Source organism: Octopus sinensis, linkage group LG5 (genome assembly GCF_006345805.1).
Source record: "Octopus sinensis linkage group LG5, ASM634580v1, whole genome shotgun sequence".
Classification (NCBI taxonomy): Eukaryota; Metazoa; Mollusca; class Cephalopoda; order Octopoda; family Octopodidae; genus Octopus; species Octopus sinensis.
Genome location: NC_043001.1, coordinates 99,416,103 through 99,428,656, shown reverse-complemented (window position 1 = coordinate 99,428,656; position 12,554 = coordinate 99,416,103). Strand labels below are relative to the sequence as shown.

Below are 12,554 nucleotides of genomic sequence, written 5' to 3'. Positions count from 1 at the left end.
CATACATACATACATACATGTATGTATGTATATGTGTGTATATATATATATATATATAAATATATATATATATATATACATACATACATACATACATACATACATACATACATATATATATATATATATATAATATATATATATATATATATATATATATATACATACATATATATATATATTACCAGGTGGTGCTATTAAGTTAGACATGGCCTGGGCCAATAATGGCCGAAACCTATCAAAGTATCAAAGTATCAAAGTATATATATATATATATATATATATATATATATATATACCGGAGTAAACACATAAATGTGAAACAAGGTGGAAAAAAGAGTACTCAAATACCAGTGGTATATACATACTAGTAGTATCGCCCGGCGTTACTCGGGTTTGTTTCGACCCTTTAGAATGGGAATTTTTGAAAAGTAAAAATTTTGCATTATGTAGCTTGTTATTCTCTTTAAGTGAACATTTTTCTGGTTGAAATACACCGAAAAATGGTGACACAGCAGTCAAAAAATCGTAAAAAGTAGAGATTTTCATAGAAAAAAAGCACCTTTTTGATGTAAATAATGTTTGGTGTTAACATGGTCCGATTTGAGTTTTTTCTTCTACGGAAGGAAGGGCAAGCCTTCTTCTATCATACTCTCAATTTTGGTCAACTTGCGCTGCAGGGTTTCAGAGGAGATAGTGCTAGTTGAAGGCTACCAAACCTGCCATACACAGACAACTTCAGCTTTATACATAGAGAGATATATATGCTAGCGCAGCTAATGGATGGGGACGGCAAGGGCCCCCGGGCAGCACACACTCTAGCTATGTTAACGTTTATTGAAAAAGCCATAACTACAGTTTAATGCTCCACCGACTTTGTTGCCACTTAACTTCCAGGAAAACGGATACTTTTTAACGAAACTTTCACCAAATAATCGCTTATACCCTTTAGATTAAATGTATGTAAAGATTTGTTGGAAAAAGTTTACTGAGGGGTTGGAGAAAGGAGTTTCGGAAAGTTCACAGGACCCAACATTTTACCCGTCATAACTTTCTGGAAAATAGGTATTGTTTAATGAAATTTTATACAAATACCTTTGAAACGGTGTAGATTACGATTACAAAGAGATTTGTAGGCAAAATGTTTGGAAGGGAGCGTTGGGGAGGAGTTTCTAGAAAAAAGGAATTTCAGATCAGACGGCCCACAGAAATTGGAATTTCTCCGTTTTGACGGGGAAATTTTTCCAATGTTTTTCACCAAAGTCTTCAGAATGATGGGAAGCATCTTTTCACAAAAAAAAAAAGGTGAAAATTAAAAAAAAAAAATGTTTTCACTCTCACTACCTCAGTCCTAAACGATTTTGACCATTTCTTTTCACTACGCACGAAAAACTGTGAGAGAAATATTTTCGGTTTAAAAAAAAATTGTTAATAATTTCAGAGGAAAATGTGTGATTTAAGGGAAATCTGGCTGTTGTTTCTAGCACATCCCCAAACCACCCTCCTCGTTTCTTTCTCATTCACACATTTATTAATATTTTTCAATATTTTTCTCCCGATAAACAAATTTTATGGAATGATGATGTCAAAGTAACACACGTGTAGTCCCAAATGAACGAGGCTGTTATGTGTATGTAAGTAAAAAAAACCACCTAAAATCATCTTTAGTGTTCATATTAATCTGTCAGATATGATACAAGTTATTTTGTCAAATATGATACAAGTTATTTTGAATTATTCAGGTTCAAAAGTGGTGTCCACAATATTTGCTTGTAACTTTGCAAATTTTTTACATACAGATTTGAAATTTTGTCAGTGGGTGCTTTAAATACCACTGGTTTATTGTTATGTAATTTTAGCTGATCTTGCTGAGTAAATTTGACTTTTATGAGCAGGTAAATTTAATTAATAGGTGTAAAAACAATAACATTATGGAGAAATACTAAAATTGAAATTCTTAATGCATCTTACCTGTTTGATTTGTTTACTAAAATTATCCCAGAGGGCAACCGGCAAAAATTTTGTCACTTTTCAAAGTGAGGTACATTAATTTGAATTAATTAGAACGCAGGTATAATCGGTACAAGATTTTATTCTTTTGGTAAATATTTCATACCTTGGCATAGAATAATTTTTTCCACAGTTTTGTTTTGGGTGCATTCAACATATTTCACCTCCAAACCTGCCACAAGCCACTTTTTTCCAGAAATGAAGGGTGGGAGGGGTAGTGGGGACCTCAAAGGTTTCCACCAAGTAAGTTTTGTTTCACGGATCTTTTTTTTTTCCAGGTTATTTTGCATGCTTTCAACAAATGTGATATAGAAATCACACATAAATGGCTCCTTTTCCTAGAAAAAGAAAGATTTGTATGTTATTTCTAGTATGCCCTGCTACCATATAACAGCTATTTGCATTCACACCGAAATATTTACCAACTTTTTTCCTTCAATTTATTTTTTCCACTTTATGGAAGTCAATATTTTCTCTGTTGCCATCCACCTCAGTTAATTTTGTCTTTTTCCCAGTTCTGTGCTTTCTGGAAGAAAAGCCCTTGCATTATCTCAAAGCTACGAGAATTCACTGTGGTTTGTTTATTTTTTTAAAAGATTTCATAGAGGAATTAGATACAATGGGTTTTGGCTGGTTTAAACTCTAAAGGGTTAAAAAGTGCCAAAACTATAAAATCAGCATTTTGGGCTTTTTTGAGGGCTTTAGAACCCCAAAACTATAGTCTTTTTTTTTTGCTTAGAGTTAAAAAATGCTGATTTTATAGTTTAAAAAAAGTTTTATAGTTTAAAAAAAAGGCTGATTTCATAGTTTTGGCCCTTTTTTTAGGTTTTTAAAGGCTTTTAGATTCAGAAAAGGGTAAAACTAACTTAAATGAAACACAATATTAGTATTAAACTAAAAGAAGTTTATTGATAAAGTGGCTGTAAAAAGATTTTTTTTTTAAAATTCAAAACACAATATGTTCATAATTTAATTTTTCCTCTTCTTCTCCATTTTGTTGATGTGATTCATGTTGCCTTCCATGGAAATTAACATAATAAAATTTTCATCAGACATGGACGATCTCTTGGCACTTAAGATGTCCTTGCCCATGGAAAATAAATGTTCAGCTGCAGCACTGGAGGGGATGGCTATGTTGAACTTGATGAACAAGTCCACCAACACTTGCTCACTCAAGAAGGTAGCATCTTCAGTGACCCATGGCTTCTGCTCTCTTTTTGTTGGGTAACACCACTGAAGAAGTCATCCTCCACCTCTTTGTTGTTGCTGCTCATTTCCTCAGACTGTTGCCTCATGGCCCCCTTGACCCTATCCTCCATGCTTCTCCTCACCTTGGTGAACTTGGTGCTATCATACCTATCCAACCAGATGAGACAAAACCTAGAGTGAAAGGCAGCAGCCAGTTGGCATTCCCCATCATCCAGGAGGGTCACAAATCTTTTGTTGATGCCTGCCAAAACTGCATTGACCAAGGGGCCAAAACTGCATTGACTAAGGGGCTGCAGTAGATGAGTTTTGGGTTAATGGACTTGAGTAAATAGAAGTTAAATGTAATGGAAGTTAATTAGTCTAATAAAGATTTCAAAGTTAACTCAAAAGTTAAATTGTTAATGAAAATGTTGACTTCGTTAATTAATGATTAACGGACTTACACTTAACTCTGTATGTGTGTGTATATATATATATATATATATATATATATATACATACATACATATATATATACATACATACATATATATATATATATATATATACATACATATATATATATATATATTATATATATATATATACATACATATATATATATATAATATATATATATATTATATATATATATATATATATATATATATATATATATATGACGTGACCATGTACCAAGAAGCTTGCTTCTTAACCATATGGTACCTGATTCAGCCTCACAATGTGGCACCTTGAACAAGTGTTTTCTACTATAGCCTTGGACTGACCAAAGGTTTATGAATGGATTTAGTTGACAGAAACTGAAAGAAGACCATCATATATATGTGTGTGTGTGTGTTTATCCTCCAACCACCACTAGACAACCAGTGTTTGTGTGTTTATGTCGCCATAACTTAGTTCAGCAAAAAGAGATCAATAAAATAAGGACCAGGCTTAAAAAAGTACTGGAGTCAATTTATTCAGCTAAGCAAATAAAAATTCTTCAAAGTGGTTCCCCAGCATGGCCACAGTCTAATGATGAAAACTTGTAAAAGATAAAAGATATATATATAGTCAATTCAAATAAGTGAATGACAAAATTAACAGACAAGAGGACATGCACAAGGCATGCATTAATTTGATTCTTGGTAAAAAGAGAGAGTTTCTGACATTTTGGGTATAGCACTTCTTCTGAAAGGAGAAAGGGAAAAGAATTGGATATGTAAAAGCATCAGATGGAGAAAATCGTGCAGACAGCATAATCAACCAAATATGCCAAGCAAAATGCTTAGTGGCATTTCATCTGTTCTGAGTTCAAATGCTGCCAAGGTCAACTTTGCTTTTCATCCTTTTGGGGTTGATGAAATAAGTACCAGTTAAGCATTGTGGTTGATGTAATTGACTTACCCACTTCCCTGAGATTGTTGGCTGTGTACCAAAATTTGAAACCAATATAATCAACCAATACCCTTGAAGTCATTTTGCAGCATGGTAGTAGTTCAGTGGCTGAAATCAGTAGAAGAGTAAAAGAATTATTTCATAAAACATAGAACTGTTTTGCAAAGTATTCAGAGATTTTATTCAGAATTCTATGTTTTTTTTTAATATATATATTTAATAGATTGGTCTGGAAGAAGAGATTGTAATTATTCACTTCACAGACCTTCCATGACTGGTGAGGTCAATATGCTTGATGCTCTTCTTGATGTGCTGAAAGTTTTTACTCTTTTCAGTCAAGACTGATGTGAACCAGACCTTTTAATGGCTTGGCTTCTAATACCTGATAAATGAATACTACTGGTAGCAGGGTGTGGGCTAGGATGTTTGTATGTGTAGAAGCAACACTGTCTCAGCTGTGAGAGCAGTATTCCATTGTGGCTCTTACTTGTGAACATGCCAGAAGAGAAATGCTGATGCTTAGTATATTAATGATAGTTGTGATGAAATTAATAGCTCCAAGAATTGATGCTAGATGGAGTGAAAAAATAGCTAAGTCCACAAAGGACCTAAGCTTAATATTCTCAGCTTATTAGTTTAATAATAAAAATTATATGTACTCATTCTATCCCATTTAAAATAATCTATTATTTTCAGTAAAAGCGTCTAATGACATCAGTTGTTACCTTTCTCATCAATGAGCAAATTCAAAGTCTTCACCCTGATTTTCTGCTTCATAACAGTGTAGTTCACTTCCAAGAAACAATAGAAGGCATGAATTGATGCCTCAACATGAAGATTGTCACAAATACTAAAAATAGATGATTCAATATCTGGCAGTTTACCTTCACCAGGATTAATAATGATTGTCATAGACTTTAGACATTCTTTGGTTTGATATGTTAAACATTACTGTTGACCAGCCTTTCTTATTCAAGCAGGCTCTTCTTACATATATTTTTTAAAATCTTTTCGTTTTGGTCACTTTAACACAATCATTTGACACTTAAGTGTCATGAACAGAATCCACCGTCATAAACATTCAAATCAAACTTCTGGTTTAAGAATCCTTCCTCTTATCAGTCTCTGAGTTTTGTAAAGAGATATAAGCACTGTCTTTCACTTGTGGCTAAATGATTAGAAACAAAAACTGATGACTGTAGGAAGAAAATGGTTATAGAGGGACTTCCAGAGAGTTTATATTCTGGTGAAGAAGGCTGGGCATTGTGGTTAAAGCAGGGCATAGGTAATGGGGTACACAATATGTCTAATGAAAAGAATATAGGTAAATGAGTTGAAAGTACTCTCCCTGGGCAATAGAGCAGTTGTGGTAAAAAAGCCAAAGTGAGGAGATATAACTTCTATGGGCCAGAAAACAGAGTGTAGGGCAGGATGTTGGTATGTGTAGTAGTGACACTGTCTCAGCTGTGGGAGCAGGGTGTGGGCTAGGATGTTTGTATGTGTAGAAGCAACACTGTTTCAGCTGTGAGAGCAGTATTCCATTGTGACTTTTACTTGTGAACATGCCAGAAGAGTAATGCTGATGCTTAGTATTTTCACCAACATTGACATTCTTGTGTTTTAGTGGCATGTTGTTCATGTTTTGCTGAGGAGAAGGCAAAATGTTGTTTTCTTGATATGTATATTGATGTATGAGCAGTGTTTAATTGGTTACATTTTAATCTTAAACTATAATATTTCCATTATAGGTTATGGCTGCTGAGCAAGTTGTTGCTCCTGATTTGGAGTCTGAAGAAGAAGAGGTATGTGTCAAGACTGTCACAAGTAGCATCTTGTGTGTTTTTACATTTGAATATCTTACAGTTATCACACGCATGCATGCACGCGCACACACACACACACCACCTTGGCAGAATTCGAACTCAGAAGAATGTAAAGACAGATAAAATGCTTCTAAGCATTTAGTTCAGGGTGCTAATGATTCTGTCTGCTCTCTGTCTTAATAATAGAAAAATAATAATAATAATAAAAAAACAATATAAGATTGGTGGATATAAAAATAGATTATGTAGCTTCATTCTGATAAAAAATTTTTATATCAAAGTCTACAAATTGCCCCGCTTCTTTTCACTTTAATTGAAGACAAAAAAAATAATATTTTTAGAATATTATTTTATACTAGTTTTCAAAGTTAACCGTTGGGTCGTAGGTTGAAGAAAATTGTTATTTTGCTTTATATTTATTTGTATTTATTTATATGGTTTAAGTCAAAGGACAAGAAATACCATGCGTAAGTTTTTGTAGGGATCTTTGAGACTGGTGGAAGAAGTGACCTCCTTAGATTGAATAATGTATTATTCTAAGTCACTATAGAGAAGAAAAAAATCCCTGTGTCTAACAATTTTACATTTAGATATTTATAATTATTATTTGGCTTTCAGCTCTTAAATAGTACAGGATGGCCAGCCATCACTCATGAATGAATATGACTTGGTAACATACACTATGCTTTCACTAATTGTTTTAGGTGCTTATATAGCTGCAAACAGATACTGACAGCCTCTTGCTCCCTCACCCTTGACCCAACAAAACATACAAGATGTAATAGTTGAAGGAAGAATGGGCTGGTATTCATTACAAGTGAGAAGCAACTTGAAATGAAGACACTTGCTTGAATAAACTATGTATTTCCTGGTTCAGGAATTGAAACCACAGTCTGACCCAAACACTCTAATCACTGGGCCCTGCACTTCCCATTCCTAAATATTTTTTTTTTATTAATTACAATTTATTGTTAATTGGAGAGTAATTTTGTATTTTCAGGATCCATTTTTTCAAGATATTGAACAATTACAGAATCACGGAATTGTGAGTATATACTTAATAGTGGTCTTGTGTTTTTAAATTTTAAATGAAATATATTTTTGACATTAAATAACAAAGACAATGAAAATATTAAAGAGGAATCTGAAATATTTTATTTTAATAAACTTTTTACATACACCTCGAATTTCAGTAGTGATATTGATATGCTTTACTATGTGGCAACCTAGAGAGGGACTGGTTAGATTTAGTTCAGAAGGATGGCAGGTAAAAACAATTGCGATGGGATTTGAATTCTAAATAATGAGATTTCAAACTAGATGCATTAAAGCATTCTATCAGTGAACTCTTTCTGTTGACATTTAGTTCTGAATATTGATATTTTACAGAAACAAATGTTTGTTTTTGGTGATAGGGAAAATAGAGTAATGTGTTGTCCATATCTTTCCTAATATCAATGTAAATGAAATGATTTGACATCAATTACAGATCAAAATTATGTCACAAATTTGGATTTAGAAGTGACATTTGTATTGTTTGGTACTCACCTTCTTGCAATAAATATTGATTTCTAACATAGATACATAACCATAAAGAGAGGAGAATGGTTGATTACATATTACACCAGTTGTCTGATCCTATTTTACCAAATTTGAAAAAATGGAAGGGTATATCAACTTTGGCTAGATTTGAACTCAAAAAGTAATAGGATATAACTAAATAATGAGACAAAGCATGTTATTCATTGTCCTAGTAACTGAGCCAAACTTAGAATTTTATGCATATACATAATATGATATAATGTTATTTATTAAATATGGTAATATTAGCAATAGATGTCTCTTGAAATCTACTGCTAACATTCCTTTCCATAATTAGCAGTTCTATTAATAACAGAATCTTTTGTTAATTTTTTATTAATTTGAATTGTGCCCTTGCAACTTTTACAGAATGCAGCTGATATTAAGAAGTTAAAACAATCAGGAATATGCACCATCAGGGTAAGCAGAAAACTCAATAATTAGCTTATTCTTAATAAATTCATTAACATGCAAAATTACTCACAAAGCAATGAGGGAATTGTTCAACCTGCTCGAAATAGCAGTCATATCTCCATCAGATCATACTGTACTATCCTGAAATAAAGAGCAACACATTGATTAACATAGTCATATGCCTAAAAAATGAGATACTCACAACTTGAATGTTTTTGGTAACAGATCTGCTGATTCATGGTTGGTACAGGTAATACAACATCAGTTTTATTGTAGGAAGAGAAGAAAGAGGAAGAGGTTGCTTGAATGTCTACAAGGTGATATCTGCAAGAAAACCATGAATGGAGAATGAATTTGTGAGGATTAATATCTGGAAAGAAAGGATTGGTAATAATGGTTAGTGAGAGCAATGAGTTACCGGATTGACAATAGTAGTTGGGAGTGGAGCAGAGACAGTTGTGTTAGATGGATCTGGATGAAAGTAATGTTCAACCAGCTAATTCCTAGGGATAGGAATAGGAGCCTTTACAAAAGCAATGAAAAAAGACAAGCTTTTGTGGACCAGAATGCAGTATGTATGCACATATCAGGATATTTGATAATCGTCTCCTGAAAATGGTCTTCTTTGGAGAGCTATCAACCAGTGTTTACCTGTATGAGGGACCCAAGAAGAGGTTCAGCAACCATCTTAAGCTTGTCCTCATCTCCTGCATCATTCAACAAGCACAACTTGAATACTTTGCTGAGAACTGGCAAAGCTGGTGTTCCCTCTACGGCAAAGGAGCTACACACTTTGAACTAATCTGATGTTGGAAACTTGAGGATAAGAGATGTCAATGTCATCTCAGACTCACCAACAACATAATGGGCAACTTCCCTTGTCATCTGTGTTCAAGGACATGCCATTCCAGGATCAGACTGTTTTCACATCTATCAACTCATAAAATGTAAGATAAGACTCCTAGAGGACAATGTCATTGTCAACATTGATGGACAGCTGTAATACACACACACACACACACACAATTCTGTTGATTCATTAAGAAGTGATAAATTACAGAACTCAATATGCACATGTAGAGTATTCTTTAACGTTTAACTGAATAACTCTAAAATACCAGCTCTTAGAGTTTCATGCTTTCATTCCTTCTGCTGAAATACATCTGTGTGTGTGTGTGTGTGTTGAACAGAATTAACCATACAGCATTCAGATTACTCTGTCAAATGTAATGCTTATTGATTCACATTGTTTTGAGTTAATCATGCATTATCTCATAGACTTGAGAATCTGGTGATGCGATTGTTTATTTTTAGAATGACACCGTAAGATAAGTATGAGATGCTGGATCTGGCTTGTTTGAATATAAAATAGAGAGAATGTTTTGGATGGATATGGCCAGTTTAAATGCTAAAAGGTTGAAGCTTAGCAATTTACATACATCTATGTATACACACACATGCATGAAGAAATCTGTGTGAATTATTAACCTCTAACCTATTATGTTCTTCATTTGATTCTTTGGTTGTCTCTCAATTTTTTCCTTTCTACTTATCTTTATTTCAATCCCTCTATGGGAATTCATGCAGTGTATAAATTCTAAACATTTGATTATATATCATTTTAAATATTGTTTAGGGTATACATATGACAACCAGAAAGAAGATGTGTACAATAAAAGGTATATCTGAAGCAAAAATGGAAAAAATCAAAGAAGCTTCTCTGAAAATTTGTGTAAGTAATTCATACATGAATTCGAAAATATTAAATTTTGTCACATATTCTTTTTTCGTGTTTCTCTTTGAATTATGCCTTCTTGAGTTTGTTTAATCCTTTTAATGTCAAGCTGCCTGAGAATGCTCATATTAAAGTGTTCATGTTTAAAATTTAAAAAAGATCTCAGTCAAAAACTCATTACATGAATGATACAAGATTTCAGTTGGGTAACAGCTGTATGATATAAAGCAATATACAAAGTTATAGATTTATTAATACTCCCCTTGGTGTGTGTATGTGTGTGTGCATGTGTGTGTGTGCATGCATGCACATGTAATTTTGTAATTTTGTAATTTTAAAGAAACCAAAATAAAAATTGGATGTTACACCTCATCACCAAAAAAAAAACATTGTGCAAAACAAATTAGAGGATGACGCACTAGTATTGTTCAAGCAAGTGGCTGTGTGGTAAGTAGCTTGCTTACCAACCGCATGATTCTGGGTTCAGTCCCACTGCATGGCACCTCAGATAAGTGTCTTCTGCTATAGCCTCAGGTCGATCAAAGCCTTGTGAGTGGATTTGGTAGACAGAAACTGAAAGAAGTTTGTTGTATATATATATATATATATACATATCCTAATGAAGGCAGATGAGGGGGATGCCATGCAAGCTGGCTATAAAGGTGGACTACGACAAACTGGAGTTCCAGCAGCTTGCCGCAAGAAGCCTGCAAACAGGACCAGATGGGCTGGTCCCAAGGCAGAGAATAGGATCTTATCCAGCAGCTCGTTGCAGCAGAAGACAAGAGTCAATCGTCTTGAGACTCCTCTTGCCATTTAACCTCCCTCGCCTTCTGTCGAATGCGTGCAGCTGAGAACTGTGCATCCTCTCCAGCACCTTAAACTTTTCACAGCGCAGGCTTCGCCTTTCATCCTTCATTCTCTTTCATCCTCTCTGCAAGTCCTGTGGTGATGGGATCATCTGGTGATAGGGGCAGATTAGGATGTAGTTAGAAGCCTCTAGTTGGAGTCTTGCACATAGGTGGCATAAGTAAGATGGTTGTTGTTGGATCGACTCATGTACAGACATCCACCTCGGTCTTGCTTGTGCATCCAGGCAACCCTTTTTAGGGATAGCACTGCCTGCCCCACATGAGAAAAGGCCTAGAAAATGTGACCCAGAAAAAGCTTGTCCTCACTTGCTCGACTGGGTAACTGCTCACAGTGAGTTATCTCCAAACATGCGGTCAAAACCAAGCATCAAAATTGAAAAAGTAAAAGAAACCCTCGAACCTCATCCTTGCATGTTGGAATGTTTGCCCCCTCCTTGATGACATTTCAGATGATGTGTCGGACACTCGATGACCTCTGTGATGCACTGCTATTGTAGCCACCGAACTCAAGGGCTACAACATCAGCATTGCTGTACTCAGTGAGGGAACCCTCATCGGAAGGTTTCTTCAATGACAGTTCCCTCACTGAAGAAGCTGGTGGATACACCTTCCTCTGGAAAGGACATCCCTCTGGGATGCCCTGTTTGCATGGAGTTGGTTTTGCAATCAAGAACAGCCTATTGCAGAAAATTCCTGTATTAGTGAATGCCTGATGATAATCAAAATCCCACTTTTGAACAAACGTTTTCTGACAATTCTCAGCATTTATGGACCAACTCTTGACTCTGATGAAGAGATAAAAGATGCCTTCTATGATTCTCTGCATACTGCGTTTCGGAATATCTCCTGATTGGACAAGATAGTACTCATAGGTGACTTCAACTCCTGTGTTGGGTGTGACAATACTGCTTGGCAAGGGATCCTCAGCACAGGGAAAATGAATGCTCATGGACCGAGACTACTCACCTTCTGCTCTGAGTATGACCTGTGCATCACTAACACCCTCTTTCAACAGCAGGATATTTACAAGACGTCAAAGATGCACCTGTGTTCCAAAAAGTGGCATCTCCTAGATTACATCATTGTCTGTCGGCAAGACATGGGCGATGTCCTCTATACTCGCACAATGCATGGAGCAGATTGCTGGATGGACCTCAACCTTATCTGCTCCAAGCTTAGAATCAACATTTGACCCCCTAGCTGAAAGTCAACAGCATCAAAATGACTGAACACCACTGCAGTATGCACATAAATGTAAACAGATTTTCCATATTTTATTGTTTTTCTTTCAGATGACTTTCACCAGTAATTAGTGTCAGTGGTATATCTTTAAATATGCTAATTTTTTATATCTACTCCTATAAAATATTGTACAAGTATTTAATAATTCCATCATCACTATTTCTGCAAATATGGTTAAGTCTATTCCTTACTGAAGTGATCTATTAAAGTTGAAACATACTCAAAGTTGCCTCACATACTTATCAAACTGATTAAAATATATTAGTAATTGAGCTAATTTCTTTTCCTCAC

The 12,554-nt window shown here is 34.7% G+C and overlaps 1 protein-coding gene across 5 annotated transcripts in view; it reads left to right on the top strand.

Annotated features, from left to right (window-relative positions):
• LOC115212226 (meiotic recombination protein DMC1/LIM15 homolog) overlaps positions 1 to 12,554 on the top strand; it is a 38,558-nt gene that overhangs the window by 10,633 nt on the left and 15,371 nt on the right. For 3 of the 5 annotated variants that reach the window (XM_036502972.1, XM_036502971.1, XM_036502973.1), the window contains exons 2-5: positions 6,345 to 6,398; positions 7,420 to 7,464; positions 8,370 to 8,420; positions 10,051 to 10,146. In XM_036502972.1, coding sequence (XP_036358865.1) covers positions 6,348 to 6,398; positions 7,420 to 7,464; positions 8,370 to 8,420; positions 10,051 to 10,146 — 243 coding nt within the window. In that variant the 5' untranslated portion in view covers positions 6,345 to 6,347. Of the gene's footprint in view, positions 1 to 6,333; positions 6,399 to 7,419; positions 7,465 to 8,369; positions 8,421 to 10,050; positions 10,147 to 12,554 lie in introns of all 5 variants that reach the window. The other 2 variants (XR_004999139.1, XM_036502970.1) reach the window with 1 other exon arrangement.